The 19,432-nt window shown below is 38.1% G+C and overlaps 1 protein-coding gene across 2 annotated transcripts in view; it reads left to right on the top strand.

Annotated features, from left to right (window-relative positions):
- The window catches only part of LOC100515222 (UDP-glucuronosyltransferase 2C1), a 38,760-nt gene that overhangs the window by 16,770 nt on the left and 2,558 nt on the right, over positions 1–19,432 (top strand). The window contains exons 1-5 of one of the 2 annotated variants that reach the window (XM_021101411.1): positions 158–1,007; positions 8,265–8,413; positions 12,729–12,860; positions 16,951–17,038; positions 18,734–18,953. In XM_021101411.1, coding sequence (XP_020957070.1) covers positions 287–1,007; positions 8,265–8,413; positions 12,729–12,860; positions 16,951–17,038; positions 18,734–18,953 — 1,310 coding nt within the window. In that variant the 5' untranslated portion in view covers positions 158–286. Of the gene's footprint in view, positions 1–157; positions 1,008–8,264; positions 8,414–12,728; positions 12,861–16,950; positions 17,039–18,733; positions 18,954–19,432 lie in introns of those variants that run through there. The other variant, XM_021101412.1, reaches the window with a different exon arrangement.

The raw sequence follows: 19,432 nt of genomic DNA, 5'->3' as shown, positions 1-19,432 counted from the left end.
TTTTAGAAATTACTCTGAATTTGTGTTAACTTTAAACCCCTTTCTTTTAGTATTCTTAAAAAGGAGTTTGGAAACTCATTCTGGGAAGTATTCTATTAACTTACTGACTTTGTTAACCTTTTTTTTTTTTCATGAAAGTAGTTCCTTTTAATCTTTAATACAGAGTACACAATTCAAAGTTCATCCCAACCTACTATATGACTGGGAGTGTCAAGCACAGATCTTTGGATTGGGAATTTCATGTGCTTGGTTTAAAGCCCAGATTTAGTTTGAGCAAGAGTTAATCATGAAGACTGTGAAGGGCTTCTGTGTCTTTTTCGTGCTGCATCTATGTTTCTTCGACTCAGGAATGACTGGGAAAGTTCTTGTATGGCCCATGGATTTTAGTCACTGGATGAATTTAAAAGTTATTCTGGAAGAACTCCAAGTTCGCGGGCATGAGATAACCATCCTGATACCTTCATCAAGCCTTCTGCTTGATCATGCTAAGCTTCCCTTTAACGTGGAGATCCTTCAAATTTCAAAAAGCAAAGAAAGCTTCAGGGAAGAGCTGGATGCTGGTCTCCATACACTCTCTTTTGAAGTGTCAAAACTTTCGTGGTGGGACAGGCACGTCAAGTTCACACGAATGCTCAGAGATTTTTTTTTGACAACCAGAAGCATATGTGACAGTGCTGTCACAAACAAGGAGTTACTCAGCAGGCTACAGGCAGCAAAGTTTGATGTCTGTATTGCTGACCCTATAAGCTTTTGTGGGGAGTTGGTGGCTGAGCTCCTCAATATTCCATTTGTATACTCTCTTCGTTTTTCTGATGGATATGTCTTTGAGAGACTGTGTGCTGGACTTCCTATGCCTTCTTCATATGTTCCAAGCAGCACATCAGGACTGACAGATAACATGACTTTTGTTCAGAGGCTGGAGAATTGGTTATTGTATGCGGTGAGGGAAGTGATATATCCATATTTTGTATTTCCAGAATGGGATGAGTATTATAGCAAAGTTTTAGGTAAGAGAAATTTGCATGTAATCATGATTCTTGTTTCACACATAAAATATAAATATTAGCATTCATGTTGTGGCGCAGCAGGTCAAGAACCTGACACGGTGAATGTGAGGATACAGGTCGATCCCTGGCCTTGCTCAGTGGGTTAAGTATCCAGTGTTGCTGGAAGATGTGGCGTAGGTCACAGATACAGCTCAGATTCCCTGCTGCTGTGGCTGTGACGTTTGCCCGTGGCTGTAGCTCTGATTTGATCCCTATCCCAGGAACTTCCATATGCTCCAGGTGTGGTTGTCAAATGAAAAAAAAGTAAGCTGTGTAAAATTTTCAAAATGTATTTTTAAGTGAGGACTCAATAGCCTATTGCCTAACGGCATAGATTAAAAATAATACTTATACTTTCTTTTTTGTTTTTTTCTTTGTTGTATATAATTGACTAGTAACAATACATTAGAGAAGGAAATAGAGAAGGAATATCTTTTAGATTTATCCATAGATCCTTTCGATGTTACTTATTTTTTTGAATACATGGAGAATCAAATCTGACAGTGTGCTTAATTTCCAAAACCTTGAACTACTTCTCTCTTGTTTACTTCTGATATAAAGCCTCTGTCTTTCTGATTAACCTGCTGTTTCTCAGCCTTTCTGTTTGCATCCTATCAAGGCTTGGTTGGCTGGTTCCCAGGCTTAGCATGTCCTGACATGAAACGAATAATAAATGAATACTTCTTGGCTTCACCTGCTTTTATCTTCCAAAGGAGAAAGGGAAGATTTCTCACAAAGGGACCATGTTTCCAGACCTTTAAACTCATCTTCATGGTTTTCTTCTTCTTCTATTATTCATAGCTGCTTTAGAGGACAACGAGTGAGTTTGACCTTGAGCACAAAGATTTTCTCCATTTCAGCAAGATGCTTTACCTCTTCATTTTTCCTTTTGCATAATTGATTTTTTTATTTAAGAGCTTGCTTTCACTGGTGTTAAGGATACTTTTGCATAGGATTATGAGTTACCTTAGCAGAAGGAGTACCCTAATTACATTGTTTGGTTAGTTTTTTGAGATAGAATTACCATCTAACATTGTATTAGTTTCAGGTGTGAATGAAAAAACTTAAGAAGTAGTCAGTCTAAGAAGGAAATGGAAAAAGAAATTTTAAAGGCAACGTGATGATTATAACCACAGAGACATTCTTTCACCAAGCTCTAAAGACTGTCTAACCCCTTTAACACTCACAGCACAATTATATAAAGTTGTTGCGACAAAGGGTTATACATCAGAGCAGTATACTGATAGTTTACATAGGCCACAGAGGCAATTAATGAGTCAGTGTGACCCCTTAAGGGGGTGAAGGAAGGACTGTTCTTTCCAAGGAGTTCCCTTGTTGGTGCTAGGAGGAAATGACTCACTTGTTCTTTTTCCCCTGTATCTTCAAAGGTGATCTTGTTAATGTACAATGCAGACACAAAATGTACCCTGAACGAGGGAGGGGCAGGAGATGGTAGCTCAAAGGCAGAGAAAACTGTTGAATTTTTCTCGTTCTACCTTAAAATCAGTTTGTGTCAGAACAGGTGTACAACATAATGATTCGATATGTGTATGTGTTGCGAAATAATCACCACAGTAACTCAAGTTAACATTCGACACCACCCAAATCTGTTTTTATCTTAAGATGAGAGCTTCTAGGACGTACTCTCTTAGCACAGTTCAAATATACAATACAGTATTATTTACTATAGCCATCGTGGTGTAAATTGCACCCTTGAGATGTATTTTTTTTGGAACTGGAAGTTTTGCCTTTTGATCGTCTTTACCTTGGTAATGTGCCCCCCCCCAACCTCCAGCATCTGGCAACCACCAATCCGTTCTGTTTCTGTGTTTGTTATTTCTTTTGAGAGTCCACATTTAAGTGATAGAAACAGTATTTGCCTTTCTCTGCCTGTCTTACTTCGCTTATCATAATGTCCTAAATGGTAGCTGTCCCTTTTCCATGACATAATAATATTCTCCTGTATATAAAACTGCATTTTCTTTATCCATTCAGCTATTGGAAAGCAGGTCAATTGTTTCCACTTTTTGGCTATTGTACATGATGATACAGTGACCATGGGGGTGGGGAGGGCCAGTAGTAGTTTGAATTTCAATTTTTTCAGGAACGTCCACACTGTTTTCTGTTGTAGCAGCCCCGACCTACATTACCACCAACAGTCTGCTAGGGTTCCCTTTTTCTCCACATCCTCACCAGTATGTGTTATCTCTTATCTTTTTGATGACAGTGTCTAATAGGTGTGAGCTGATACCTCACTGTTGTTTTGATAAGGATTTTCCTGAAGATTAGTAAATTGAGCACATTTGTATGTATTTGTGGGTCATTTGAATTTCTTTTGTGGGAAAATCTCTATAGGCATCCTTTTCTATATTTTTTTTTGTCTGTTTTTTTGTTTTTGTTTTTGAGGGCCACACCCATGGCATATGGAGATTCCCAGGCTAAGGGGTCTAATCAGAGCTGTTGCCACCGGCCTACACCAGAGCCACAGCAACACCAGATCTGAGCCACGTCTGCGACCTACACCACAGCTCATGGCAATGCCGGATCCTTAACCCACCGAACAAGGCCAGGGATTGAACCCGCCACCTCATGGTTCCCAGTCAGATTCATTTCTACTGTGCCACATGGGAACTCCTGCTGGTTTTTTTTTTTTAATTGAATTATTTGGATTTTTGCTATTGAATTGTATGAGATCCCTAGACATTTTAGATGATAACCCTGTATCAAAATTATACCTTTCACATATTTCCTCTCATCTGATACATTGTATTTTCTCATCTTATACATTGCCTTTTCATTGTATAGATCATTTCTTTGCTGTGCAGAAGTTTTTTAATTTGAAGTAGACATCATTTTTCTTTTTTTGGGGGGTGCTCACCTGCATGAAAGTATGGAGGTTCCCAGGCTAAGGGTTGAATTGGAGCTGCAGCTACAGGCCTACGCCACAGGCACAGCAACGCCAGATCTGAGCCACATCTGCAACCTATACCACAGCTCATGGCAATGCCAGAGCAGTAACCCACTGACTCAGGCCAGGGATCAAACCCACAACCCCAAGGATATTAGTTGAGTTCTTAACCTCCTAAGCCACAATGGGCACTCCTAGTCTTTACTTTTTCTTTTTAATTTTATTGCTTATGCTTTTGTTGTCATATTAAAAAAAATTGCCAAGACCCCATGTCAGGATTTTCCCTTTATCTTTCTCTTGGAATTTTATGATTTCAGGTCTTACATTTACACTTTTAATTCATTACAAGTTATTTTTGTAGGGGAGTAAAATTAGGATCTGGTTTCATGTTTTTGCAAGTGAATATCTAATTTTTTTCATCAAGAATTACCAAAAAGACTGCATTTTCCATTGAATATTTTGGGTCCCTTTCAAAATATTAGGTGAGCATACCTGCATGTTTGTGGGTTTTTTTTCCCTGCCTTCTTGATTCAGTCCCATTGGTCCATGTGTCTGTTTTTCGGCCTGTACCATGTAATTTTTTTTTCAGTACAGCTTTAAAATAGTGCTTGAAAATCAGACAGGTCGATGCCCTGGCTTTGTTGTTCTTTCTCAGTATTTCTTTTTCTATTTGTGGTGCTTTGCATTTCCATATTGTTTTCTTTCTTGCCATTTTAAACTGTAGTATCTCTGAAAATACTACTAAAAATTATGGTTCTTCTTAAGAATTAAAATTTTCCTTTACATTTGCAATCTCTTGTTTTATATTGCTACTTCTCATTTCATTTTTTAGGGCATTGCTTTTCAATTTCTTCTGGGAAATGATTTCTTGAGCAACTCACAAACAATATGAGAGCTAATTATGATGGTTTCTGCCCAGGAATATGTCCTATGTTCAAAAAGGCATATGACCTAATCGAGGTTAACATGTTCCACTGAGATCTTTTCCTGGGCATTTTGTGACAGAAGCAGATGCTTATTTCTCTAGACATAACACTTTTTAAAATGGGCAGAAATTTAAAGGTCTGGAATCTCACCCTGGTGACAATTTCTGAGTCATGGATCAAGCCGTGACTGATCGAAGCTGGAACTAGGTTGTTTGCTTACTCCTGGGTCCAGCAGTTTAGCGCTTAGTTTTAGAACCTCTTTTTTAGTGAAACATTAGTGATAGGACATAACACTGTAACTGATTCTTTCCTAGAATATTCCTTTCCTTAGAATATTCCTTTGAGGACTATATCAAAGTAATCTGAGAAAGAAGAATCTAGGCTTGGTAAGTAGAAGAAAAACATCTTTTTTACTCATAAATTTTATTTATTTATTTTTATTAGAGTATAGTTGAGTTACAGTGTTGTGTCAATTTCTACTGTACACCATAGTGACCCAGTCATTCACACACGCACACACACACATATACATTCTTTTTCTCATATTCTCTCCCATCATAGTCTCTCCCAAGAGACTGGATATGGTTGCCTGTGCTATAGAGTAGGACCTCATTGCTAATCCATTCTAAATGTTATTGCTTCTGCCAGCCCCAAACTCCCCATTCATCCCCCATCCACCCCCTCTATGCCGCCACCCTTGGACACCGCAGTTCTGTTCTCTATGTCTGTGAATCTGTTTCTGTTTTGTAGATGGGTGCGTTTGTGCCATATTTTACATTCCACCTGTAAGTGATAGCATATGGTACTGATCTTTCTCTCTATGACGCTGCTTAACATGAGAATCTCTAAATGTCCATCGACGGATGAATGGATTAAGAAGTGGTACATACATAAAAATAGAATATTATTGGACCATCAAAAGGACAAAGTAGTGCCATCCATAGCAATATGGATACAACTAGAGAGTCTCATCAATTTTAAAATTCTATTAGGCATATATTGTCTTTTAGGATTGATTTCAGATCTTCATTATACAATGTATTCCAACTATATGTTTTCAAATTTTAAAAGTATAAGTCATAACTTATATAATTATTAATCAGCATGAAATGATGATATGATCTAATAAGTGATGAGAAAACCAGTATAATCGTATCTGGTTCACAACAGATTTTGAGGACTATGTATAAATACTTCTGGAGAAAAAGGAACGGTAGGATAATACCGTAGACACAAGAATGATTAATTTCTTATGGGCAATCAAATCTTAATTTAGAGGATGATCTTTTCTACCAGATAGAAATAGGCAAGTTAACATTTAACTTCACAGTATCTGAACGCAAACATCCACAGTATATCAACAAGAAATAACAAATTAAATATAGGCACATTTTCCTAAAGGGGTAAATAACTCTTCAATCACTCAGTATTCAACAAATGTCCCAGCATATCAAATATGGCATTGCTTTTGGAAATGCTTTACCCAGCCTCAGATATTTTCTCACAGTTTCCTTATCCAGATCAAATTTTTTACTTCTCCTACTATATTGTCTTTATAGCAAAAGAGTGCGTTAGGCACACTAGAGTTCTCACTCAGGAGAGGAGATTTAACAGGAAAAGGGTATTATCTTAATATGGAGGAAAGTGGATCAACAATATGACCCCACAATTCTACTCCTGGGTTTATAATCAAGAAAATTGAACATGTGTCCACACAAAACATACACGTGGATACTCATAGCACCATTATTCATAGTAGACAAATACGGAAACAGCTCAAATCCACATCAACTGATGAATGAATAAACAACATGAAGTATATCGTTTTAGAAATATCATTCAGCCACAAAAAGTAATGAAGTACTGATCTATGCTACCACATGGCTGAACTTTGAAGAAAAGTTATGCTAAGTGAATGAAGAGAGCACAAAGGACCACCTAGTGTATGATTTCATTTACATTAAGTGAAATAAGACTCTTCTGAAACAGACAAAGAATGAAGTAGATTAGCAGTTGTCAGGGGCTGGGAAGAGTGAGAGATGGAGAAACATTGCCGATGGATACAGGATTTCTCTTGGCAGGAAGGAAGTTTTCTAAAACTGAATACTGGGGGTGGTTTCACATCCTTATAAATATGCTGAAAGCTACAGAATTGTTCATTCAAAAGGAAGAAGCATATGACATTATCAATTATATCTCAATAAACTGTTATTAAAAGGTTGTGGGATTAAACCATCACACAAAGAGAATAAGATTGCACCCATGGCTGACACCCCTAAGGCTTCACAATGACATATGCACTGAGTATGAAATGAAGATCGAATACCTTTCCCATTACGGGAATCACACCCCTGAATTACCGAGAGTTTCTTTTGGTCTCTTACATGGAAAGATTGTCCCACTCAGTTCAAATCCCTCACATTTTCTAATCAACATTTGAGCACACTTAGCACATCAAAGAGACTATTCAAAAAGTCATGTGCTGAGAAACAGGAGAGCTATGCTTTCCTTATATCAGTGTTATTAAATACGTATTTCGAAAGGATCCCAAAACTCTAGGTAAGTTTGCCCATACCATAATAACTGAATAAAATTCAGAAATAAAGATCTGACTCAAAGCTAATGAAAACAATTTATTTCAAGACACTACTCTGAGTTCTTACTCTGTTCATGTTCACTTGAATTCCACTTCAGTGGACAGAGACCCCTTTTGTATAGTTTGTCAGCTAAATATATCTAAATAGCAAATATTTTGCCACCAGATTTTCAGGCAGTGTGATATCTTCACCAAGGAGAAAAGAAGTCTTGTGAGGAATTTTCATTTTGTATACCAAGGGAGAGCATCCCTTTATTATTAAAGAGACACCCTGTTTATTAAAGCTTTGCATTCCAGATAGGATCTAATTACTTGGGGCAGCTGACTCCCAAACACTATGAAGAAAAAAAGATGGATAAATTACAAAATCTTTTTTAAAGATATCCAAGGCTTCTGGAGCAACGAAGACAAGACTAAACTGGAATTCCAGAAGAGGAGGAGACTCAGGCTGACAATCACTGGCTGAGCTTCATGTTCAGCCAACTCTGAGCATGTGTGGATTCTGAGCATGGAATAGGTTCCAGGTTAGCTCAAGACAAAAGACTATTGACAGAGAGAAAGCAGCAGGATTTGGGCTTTGTTCCATATGTAAATGTGTGTTTGGTCATTCACAATCTCACTATCATGTAATCTCCGTGGGGCAAGACAATTGATTTCTCATGGGTTACTTGGGACCGGTATTTGTTCTTTAAAGATTTTTCTTAGAAATTTCAACGGTGAAACAAAACAATTCCTACTTAAATATCAGTTTGTTTTCCCGTTTTCATGTTTTATGAATTTTTATTCAGGAAAACCTACCACATTATGTGAGACTATGGGAAAAGCTGAAATGTGGTTGATTCGAACCTCCTGGGATTTCGAATTTCCTCACCCTTCCTTGCCTAATTTTGAATATGTTGGAGGACTGCACTGCAAGCCTGCGAAGCCCCTGCCTAAGGTCTTTAAACGTGCTTATTTTTTCCCGTTTGAGTATTTACTTCCTGGAATAATTCTTTAAATTTAATTTTATTGGAATGTAGTTGATTTCCCATGTTGTATTAGTTTCGGGTGGCTAGCAAAGCGAATCAGTCGTACATATAAATACATCCATTCTTTTTTTTCCCCTATAGGTTATGACAAACTATGAGGTAGATTTTCCTGTGCTATGTAGTAGGTTTTCAGTAGTCATCTATTTTGTACAGTGGTGTGTGTGTGTGTTATTCCCACCTTCCCGATTATTCCCTCCCCTAATGGTTTGTTTCACCTGTGGTAACCATAGGATTGCTTTTGAAATCTAGTTTTTCTTTATAGTATTTTTTATTTTCCTTTTTGAGCATTTATCTTTTGAAATGATTTCAAGCTAATTATTGATAGTGTTTGATCCTAAAGCAGAAAACATGGACACAGAAATTAGTGTCTATGATTCTCTTAGACTCTTTTACTATATTAAATAGGATAGTATTGTACATTTTGTTTTATGTATTATCATCTGATTGAAGTAGTCCCCACTCTTTTCTTATTCAAAATTCATTAATTATTTATGAAAATGTATTTTTCTACATAACTTTTAAAATATGTTCCAGTTACTTAAGAAAACTATGGTATAATTGGAAATAAATTTATAGAGATTGAGAGCTTTACATGTTAAGTCAATCCATCTATAAACATAGTCTAATGGTTAATTTTTTTTTAATTTAATTGTACAGTGGCATTGTTTAATTATAATTATCATAAATTCTTTGATGCAGAGGAAATCAGAATCAGGTGTAAGACTTCAGCATTCCAAGAATGATGTCAAATGACCCCCTTCATGGTGGATTATGCACTTATTTACGATGAGATATATTTCTTCTCCAGAGATTCCTTGTTTGTGTATCAATTGTAGATTTTTGGTTTGCAGTTATTCTGAAATTTTGATGTAAGAGTCTATATGTGTATGAGATTGTTTTAAGTTGTTGTTCTCTTAATTGCAAGTTCATCTCCAGTGTCTCGCATTTGTACCCACATCTTCTCATGATTTCTGATTTTGGTGGTATAACTGTGCATGGATGATTTCGTATCTTTACTGTATATATACCTTTACTGGTGAGCCTTGTCATTTGTGGCATTTTTGTTTCCTGTTGCTGTCTTTTCTTTCCTGCCTAGAGAAGTTCCCTTAGTATTTGTTGTAAGTCTAGTTTAGTGTTGCTGAATTCTCTCAGCTTTGGCTTATATCTGAGAAGGTTTTGATTTCTCCTTCAAATCTGAATGAGAGTCTTGCTGGGTAATCTTGGTTGGAGGTTTTTTCCTTTCATCATATTAAGTATACATGCACTCCCTTCTGGCCTGCAGAGTTTCTGCTGAAAAATCTGCCGATAACCTTATTGGGGTTCCCTTGTATGTTGCTTGTTTCTTTTCCCTAGCTGCTTTCAAGATTTTCTCTTTGTCTTTGATTTTGGTCAGTTTGATTAATATGGGTCTTGGTGTATTCCTCCTTGGGGTTATTTTACATGGTACTCGTGCTTCCTGGATTTGAGTGAGTGATTCCTTTCCCATTTTAGGGAAGTTTTCAGCTATTATCTCTTGGAATATTTTTTCTGTCCCCTTCTCTCTCTCTTCTCCTTCTGGCACCCCTATAATACGGATGTTGGTGCGTTTAACATTGTCCCAGAGTTCCCTGAGACTCTCTTCATTTGTTTTCAATCTTTTTTCTCTTTTCTGTTCTGCATTTGTAATTTCCGCTAATCTGTCCTCCACCTCACTTATTCATTCTTCTGCCTCCTGTATTCTGCTGTTAGCTGCTTCTAGTGTATTTTTTATTTCCGTTATTGTATTTTTCATCTCTTCTTGTTTAGGTTTTATATCTTGTATCTCTTTGGTCAGTGTTTCCTGTAAGTTATCCATTTTTGCCTCTGGTTTATTTCCAATGTCTTGCATCATCTTCAGCATCAAAAGTCTAAAGTCTTTTTCATGGAGGCTGAGAATCTCATTGCTTAGCTGATTTTCTGGGGTTTTTCCTTTCTCCCTCATCTGAGTTATAGCACTCTGTCTTTCCATTTTTATATGTTTGTGGTGTGGTGACCTTTTTTTAGATAATAGAGCTGTAGCCTCTCTTACCCCTGGTGTCTGCCCCCCTTGTGGCTGAAGTCAGTATGGGGGCTTGCTGTAGGCTTCCTGTTGGGAGGGGCTGATGCCTGCCCACTGGTAGGTGGAGCCGATTCTAATCCCTCTGGTGGGTGGGGCTTAGTCTTTGGATGGGATTAGGGGCAGCTGTGTGTCTGAGGCTCTTTAGGTAGCCTGTTTACTGAGGGGTGGGGCTGTGATCCCACCTGGATTGTTGTTTGCCCTGGGGCTTCTCAGCCACTGACTGACGGGTGGGGCCAGATTTTCCCCAAATGGCCACCTCCAGAGATAGGCACACTGCTGAATATTCCCAAGAGCTTTGCTTCCAATGTCCTTCCTCCACAACAAGCCATGTTCACCCCTGTTTTCCCAAGATGTCCTCCAAGAACTGCAGTCAGGTTTGACCTAGGTCCCTGTGGAGACCTCGCTCTGCCCTGGGACCTAGTGCACCTGAAAGTCTGTGTGTGCCTTTTAAGAATAGGGTCTCCATTTCCCCCAGTCCTGTAGATCTCTTGCGCATAAGCCCCACTGGCCTTCAATGCCAGCTGCTCCAGGTGCTTTCTCCCAGGGCCAGATCCCAGCATGTGAGGGTTTGATGTGGGGCTCAGAACTCTCACTACTGTAGGTGAGTCTCTGTGAGCCAGTTAGTTTTCAGTCTGTGGAGCTTCCCACCCGGGAGGTATGGGCTTCTTTATATCATGAAATCACCCCTCCTACTTCTTGATATGGCTTCCTCTTTTTCTTCTGGAGTAGGGTATGGGATTCTGGTCCACTTGGGTGGAGATTGCTCAGTCTCTGGTTGTGAATTTTGTTGTTTTTAGGAGAGAAGTTGAGCTCCAGTCCTTCTATTCCTCCATCTTAATCCCATTTCCAGACTAATGGTTAATTTTATGTGTAAACTTTCTTGGCTCATGAACCCAGCTCTTGAGCCAAACATTATTCTGGAAGTTACTTTGAGTATTTTTGGATGACATTAACGTGGAAATATTTGGACCTTGAGTGAACAAATTGTTCTCCATTATGTGGGTAAGCCCCATCCAATTAGTTGAAGACCTGAATAGAACAAAAGACTGAACTCTCCCAAGCAAAAAAGAATTCTGCCTATAGACAACCTTTCAGACCTGAACTACAAGAGTGGCCATTCTCCAGGTCTGCAGCCTATTGGTCTATTCGGCACATTTTTCAACTTGCCAGCCTAGATAATCATATGAGACAATTCTTTAAAGTAAATGTATTTCCTGTCTTTCCATTTCAAGGGTCACACTATTTTTTCTTGTCTTATCTGGTTGACTTAGTTTTGTTAGTAGTTATATAAGGGACGGAATTTTTTTTTTTTTACTTTACTGTGATTAAATATGTTATTTTTGTTTTGTATGCAAATCCATATATTTCCAGGACATTACTGTCATCTTCAGAGTATGTATTATAATTATTTCTGCATTACTTGTCTGGTTGGGAAATTTACCTGCCTACCCCATTTTAAAGTGTGTTTGTGGAATCTTATACAAAGAGCAAATATAAACGCAATAAAATAAAATTGAAATTTAGAAAACAAAGTAAATACCACAAAAGTAGGTCATTATACTGACAGTAATTTAGCAGAAAAATGAGAGATAAATATGAAGCAAAGCCCCAGAACTATTTCACTTAAAGCAGAAATCAAATGCTTTTCCTTTGGAGCATTGTAGAGAAGATGTTGGAAGGCAGTGGAGAGTACTGAATATAATCATTGGCTTTATCATCAAAAGCTAAATTTAGAAATTTGTCTTTGCCTGCTAATGCTGTGTCATCTTGGACAAATTACTCGACCTTTCTGAGAGAGCCATCACATCTGCAAATGTATACAGATACATACCTCTTAAAATTACCATGCATCTAAGTTAAATAATACATTTAAAGAATTCAACACATGGCAGAAGATAACATGTCAGTAACTTGCAAACAAACACATGTGCATGCACCTCTAATATGCTGCAAGAAACCTCCAATGTAAATCATTTTTACTTGCTCAATAACACATGATTCCAAACCAATCAATTTTATACTCAAAAATGGTTAAAATATGAAAAGGCAGACATGTTCTAATAGTTGAGACACATGGAGAAAATTGTGTGACCATCTTCTTTTTGTAACGATAAGCTTTCATATTACAAAGACTGTTTTCTTCACAGGAATTAGAAGAGTTTGTTCAAAGCTCTGGAAAAGATGGAGTTGTGTTGTTTACTCTGGGGTCAATGGTCAAAAACCTCACAGAAGAAAAGTCTAATATGATTGCATCAGCTCTTGCCCAGCTTCCACAGAAGGTCAGATAATCTTATCTTCTGAGGGGTAGCTAATTTAAAACTCATGATGATCTCCTTAAAATGTGCTTAAATATAGGAAAAGTTAGTGGTGTTATTAACATCAATTTAAAGAAATTGTAAAGACAAAGAATTAAATGTCAAAATAGACTATTTTATTACTATCTTGCTTTATCTTGCTTGTATCCTTGCCATAGCAATGAGAGGAAAAGAATGAAAGAAAGAAAGAAATGAAGAAAGAAAGAAAGAAAAGAAAGAAAGAGAGAAAGGAAAATAAGAGGTATTCAAAGTGAAAAAGAAGAGGTAAAATTGTCACTCTATGCAGATGACATGACAATATATATCGAAAACCCTAAGGTCTCCATACAAAAACTCATTGATATGATCAATAAGTTCAGCAAAGTAGCAGTATATGAAATTAACATTCAGAAACTGGTTGCATTTCTGTATATTAGCAATAAAACATTAGGAAAGGAACACAAAAAACAATACCTTCACAATCACACCCCCCCCAAAAAAAAAACCTGGCAATAAACCTCACCAAGCAGGTGAAAGACTTACACTCTGAGAACTATAAAACATTCATCAAGGAAGTTAAAGAGGATTCAAAGAAATGGAATGATATCCCATGCTTCTGGATTTGGAAGAAGTAATATTGTTAAAATGGCCCTACTTCCCAAAGCAGTCTGTAGATTTAATCTGATCCCTATCAAATTCCCCATGAAATTTTTCACAGAACTAGAACACATAATTCAAATATTTATATGGATTTGTGTGGAAACCTTAAAGACCCAGAATTTCCAAAGCAATCCTGAGAGAGGAGGAAAAAAAAAAAAAAAAAAAAAAAAAAAGCAGGAGTCTACCTCTCCCAGAATTCAGACGATATTCCAGAGCTACAGCAATTAAAACAGCAGGGTACAAAAATAGACATATGGACCAGCAGAACAGAGTAAATAGAGAGCACAGAAGTAAACCCAGACACTTACAGTCAGTCAATCTTCAACAGAGGAAGCAAGAATATAAAATGAGGAAAAGAAAGTCTCTTTAGCAAGTGGTGCTCAGTAAACTGGACAGCTGCATGTAAATCAATGAAATAAGGACACACTCTTAACCAGGCACAAAAAATAAACTCAAAATGGCTCAAAGATTTAAACATACTATGAGATACCATAAAACTCCTAGAAGAGAACATAGGCAAAACATTCTTTTATATAACTCTACACATGTTTGATTAGGTCAGTCTCCCAGGGGGATACAAATAAAGATAGAAATAAACAAAGGAGAGCTAACCACACTTACAAGCTTTTGCATAACAAAGGAAACCATAAAAATGGAAAAGATAAGCTATGGAGCCAGAGAAAATAGTTGCAAACAATGCCACTGACAAGGGCTTAATCTCCAAAATACGCAAATAATTCCTACAAGTCAACAACAGAGAAACAAACAACCCAATCAAGAAAGGGGTAGATGACCTAAATAAACGTTTCTCCACAGTAAAAACCAGAGATGAAGACTGCCATAACTGAAATGAAACATACACCAGAAAGAATCAACAACAGATTAGACAACATAGAGGAACAGATCTATGGGCTGAAAAAGGAAGTAGTGGAAATCTCTGAAGCTGAACAGAAAAAAAAAAGAATTTAAAGAAATGAAAGAAGTTTTAGAGAACTCCTTGACGGCACCAAGCATATTGACATTAGCATTCTAGGGAGTCCCAGAAAGACAAGAGAAAGAGAAAGGGGGGTAGATTACTTATTTGAAAACATAATAGATGAACAGGTCCCTAACTTGGGAAAGGAAAGAGTCAAGCAAGTGTAGGAAGCAAAGTGAGTCCTGAACAGGATAAACAAAACTAGGATAACACTAAGACACATTGTAATTGAACTGGCAAAAATTAAAGATCAAAGGAGTATTTTAAAAGCAGAGAGGGAAAAGGAACAAGTGAAGTACAAGGAAACTCCTGTAAGGCTGTCAGCTGACTTTTCAGAAGAAAGTCTGAAGGCCAGAAGGAATGGCATGATGTATTTAAAATAATGGAAGAAAAAAAAAAAAAAACCTATGACGAAGTAAACTCTACCTAGTAAGGTTCCCCTTCATATTTGATGTAGAGCTCAAAAGTTTTACAAGCAAAGCAAGGCTAAAAGAATTCAGCCCCACCAAAGCAGGTTTACAAAAAATGTTAAGGGGTCTTCAATAGTGAGACTGAAAAAGCCACAGCTAGAAACATTAAAAACCAGAGTTCCCATCGTGGCTCAGTGGAAACAATTCTGACTAGCATCCATGAGGACACAGGTTCAATCCCCAGCCTGGCTCAGTGGGTTAAGGATCTGGCATAGCCATGAGCTCTGTTGTAGATCACTGACGTGGGCTGGATCCTGTGTTGCTATGGCTGTGGTGTAGGCTGGCAGCTATAGCTCTGATTCGACCCCTAGACTGGGAGCCTCCATATGCCATGAGTGTGGCCTTAAAAAGACAAAAAAAAAAAGAAAAGAAAAAAGGAAACATCAAAAACCTCTCAAAGAGGAAAAGTCCTGGAGAGATAACATCACTGATACATTCTTTTATACATTTAAATAATTAAATTATGAAAATAATCCTTTTCATATCTTCAAAAAAGTGAAAAAAGGAAAACACTAAATAATTCTAGGGAGCCAGATTCACCCTGATACAAAAGCCAGATAAAGACATCACAAAAAAATAACACTACAGATCATGATCATGTCTAATATAGATAATAAAACACTCAAGAAATTACTTGCAGATCAAATCCATGAGACTATTGAAATGGTTTATTTACCATAAAATGGTATTTATTCTACTTATGCAAGGGCAGTTCCCAACAAGTACATCAGTCAATATAATCCTTGGCAGGAATATAACGAAGGGAAAAAACTGATCATTTCAACTTACACAGTAAAGAAAGTTGACAAAATCCAACCATTCCTCCTGATAAAGTATCTCAAAAAATTATGAATAAAAAGCAAAGTCCTCAATATGATCTAGGATATTTCTGAAAAACCCACAGGTTATCACATACTCAGTGGTGGAAAGTGAAGTTTTCCTCCTGGGGTTCCCGTTGTGGCTCAGTAGTTAACAAACCCAACTAGCATCCATGAGGACATTGACTTGATCCCTGGCCTCGAACAGTGGGTGGAGGATCTGGCCTTGCCATGAGCTGTGGTGTAGGTTGCAGACACAGTTGGGATCCCATGTTTCTGTGGCCCCGGTGTAGGCCGGCGGCTACAGCTCTGACTGGACCTCTAGCCTGCGAACCTTCACATGCCATGGGTGTGGGCCTCAAAAAAAAAAAAAAGAAATTTTTTCCTCCTAATCTCGTAAATGATATATGGATGTCTCCTTTCACTGTTGCTATTTTACATTATATTAGAAGTCCTAGCCTGGGAATTACACTGGTAAAAGAGATTTAAGGCATCCACTGATGAAATAAAGAGTTATTGCTTAATGACACAGAGTTTATGTTAGGGATGATGAGAATATTTGGGGTCTAGATAGTGCTGATGGTCACACAATATTGTGGATGTACTTAATGCCACCAAGTTCTATACTTACAATACTTTAAAGTGATAAATATCATTCTGTATATCTTACTGTAATAAAAAAAGCAACACAAAACTTAATTCCATGGTACTTCCAAGTACATAATGAAGGTCAAAGCCATAATAATTTCTTTGTGAGGTAAGTAACTTCCTTCCCCCCCACCCCGTGCCTCTGAAAACTTGGTTCAAAAAATCCACTTTGTCAGAGTGGCCTAGTGTTACCAATATGCAATGTTTCAGATACAGATTATCATTTTTTTCTTAGTCCTCTAAGTGAGAATTAACCTGAGGATGACAGATTATTGATTAGGATTACATGATAGATTATTGATGGGGATTAGTGAAATCATTTGAAAACATGGTTGTAGTATCAGCGGGTTTAAACGCATTCACTGCTTAATCACTAAGGGCCTCAGTTTGCTCATCTGTTACCTGGAGATATTGAACAAGATTAATTCTAACTTAATTGCGTCACTCTGATACAATGTGTTTCTAAAAATCTTCTGGTAGAGTAAAGGCATTTCCCTTTACAGGTTGTGTGGAAGTACTCAGGAAAAAAGCCAGAAACCTTAGGAGACAACACTCGGCTATATGAATGGATTCCACAGAATGATGTTCTTGGTAAGAACAAAGAGAAGAGTAAATAGAACTGAATAAGGAATAATCTGAATGATTACTCGATAACAAATAAAACCGAGGAATTTGTATTCAAAATAAGCAAAAAATGAAAACAAGAAAAACCCCCCAAACATGTAATGTCTTCCCATTTCTTTTGGAGAGTGTTAAAGAAAAACATGTTCATGGGCTGTAAGGCACACTGTATTCAAGACCATCAGGGATGAGGATAGCTACTGCTGCAATGGACGTGAACCGTCAGGCAGAGGGCTTGGACTCAACTCTGAGCGCAGAAAGGAAAAGTGGGACATTGGTAGCCGAAAGGCAGAGTGTCAGGTTGACTGGATGAAAAACTACCAAGAGGACACAACAGGGGAAAAGGAAGAGACTGGCAAAAGCAATCAGACTGTTCCTGAAGGCAGTCCTGGGTGATCAGACATCACTGGGGGGGAAGGTGAAGGATGAGCCAACAGCCCTAAAGGGGATCGGATAGCAGGGCCCAGAGAACCTAGCTCAACTGCCTTAGTAGGATGTTTTCAAAACTGGGCAATGCAGAGAGGTACAGACACTCCAAAATCAGAGCCTCCTTGAGAAGGGAGTTTAGAGGATTCTGACTAGAGTTTGGTCAAGGATAGGATCTTTGTCAAGCTCTGAGATAAATATGGAACCTAGGCTTCTCCCATTTATGATGCAGTCCCTCCCGCCTCAGCTTCAGAGTCAGGAGCGCCCCTTTAGATCGGGCTCTGGTTAACTTGAGCACACCTTTAGATGAGGCTCTGGTGCAGTGCCCTCTTGACCTTCTGTATCCGTTTTCTCTCTTCTTTTCTGGAATACAACTATCTGGAAAATAACCTATAAACCATTTCACTGATCATAATATTAAAAATGATTCCATATCACTTAACATTAAGCTCTGGAGTTGCTGTCGTGGCTCAGTGGTAATGACTCCATCCATCCCTGGCCTCACTCAGTGGATTAAGTATCTGGTGTGGCCAAGAGCTGTGGGGCAAGTCGCAGATACGGCTCGGATCTGCCATCGCTGTGGCTGTGATGTAAGCTGGCAGCTGCAGCTCCAGTTCCACCCCTAGCCTGAGAACTCCATACACCCTGGGTGGAGCCCTAAAAACAAACCAAAAAAATCAAGGTCACAATCCCATTTTCCTAACCAGAGTACTTCATGCACTTGCCAAAGTCTGTCTTTCTAGTCTGTTATGCCAACATTCTCACGATGAAACCCTGCACGTTTCCCCTCCCTTTCCCCATTCACACAAGCAGTTGGGAGGTGCCCAGGCCAGGGATTGAACCCGAGTCACAGCAGTGACCCAATCCATTGCAGAAATGATGCTGGGTCCTTAACCCACGGTGCCACAAGAGAACTCTCCTTCACCACTTTTTATCAATGTGTTCTTACCCCCAAGTACTTCTTCAATGGCAATTACTCTCCATCGCTTAACTCCACCCTTAGACCGCTCTGAGCTTTGTGGAATGACCTAATTGCTGGAATCCCTAATTGCTGCTGGACATGGAATATTCAGTTGCTGCTTTCTTTACAGACTCTAGAAATTTATGTATGGCCTGATGGCACAGAAGTATGCAGACAAGGTTACTGAACCGAATTAATGATTGATTCATACAAGTGTCATGAGTTTCTATTTCTGAAATTCTTACGACTTAGAATGATGATTTTTTTTTTCTTTTTAGGTCATCCCCAAACCAGAGCTTTTATCACTCACTGTGGAACCAATGGGATCTATGAAGCTATATACCATGGGGTCCCTGTGGTGGGAATCCCCCTGTTTGGTGATCAGTTTGATAATATTGCTCGTGTCCAAGCTAAAGGGGCTGCTGTTCAATTAGACTTGCTCACAATGACGAGTTCTGACCTACTCAATGCTTTGAAGGCAGCTATTAACAATCCTTCGTGAGTATAGAACCTATTATTTTCTGAGAAACATCAGAATTTTAAAAGGAATAAATTGTCTCATTCAATTAATTGATTCATTTTGCATAATCACCAGGACATAGTTAATATCAAATACAACTGCCTTTTACTTTGTCACATTCTATGAAAACATTTAGCTTCACCTACTGCTACTGGGTGACAGAGTACCTCAACGACATTAACGTAAAGAACTAAGCCATTGTTAAAAAGACCCACATATTTTTAGTAATATTTATAATTTCTTAAAAATTGCAGGTATTCCATGATAAAGAATTTAGGCAATGTGTCAAAATCCTAGAGAAATAAAAAATGAAAAATCACTTAGCTTTCCACATGTAGCTGTAACCAATTACCAGTAAAGAAATATTTCTTCAGATATTTCCTCGTGCTAATTTATAAATAGAGGGGTTCCATTGTGGCTCAGTGGTAACAAATCTGACTGGTATCCGTGAGGATAC

The sequence above is a fragment of the Sus scrofa genome, chromosome 8 (genome assembly GCF_000003025.6).
Source record: "Sus scrofa isolate TJ Tabasco breed Duroc chromosome 8, Sscrofa11.1, whole genome shotgun sequence".
Taxonomy (NCBI): domain Eukaryota; kingdom Metazoa; phylum Chordata; class Mammalia; order Artiodactyla; family Suidae; genus Sus; species Sus scrofa.
The sequence above is the reverse complement of the archived record's forward strand: the minus strand, read 5'-3'. Positions and strand labels throughout refer to the sequence as shown.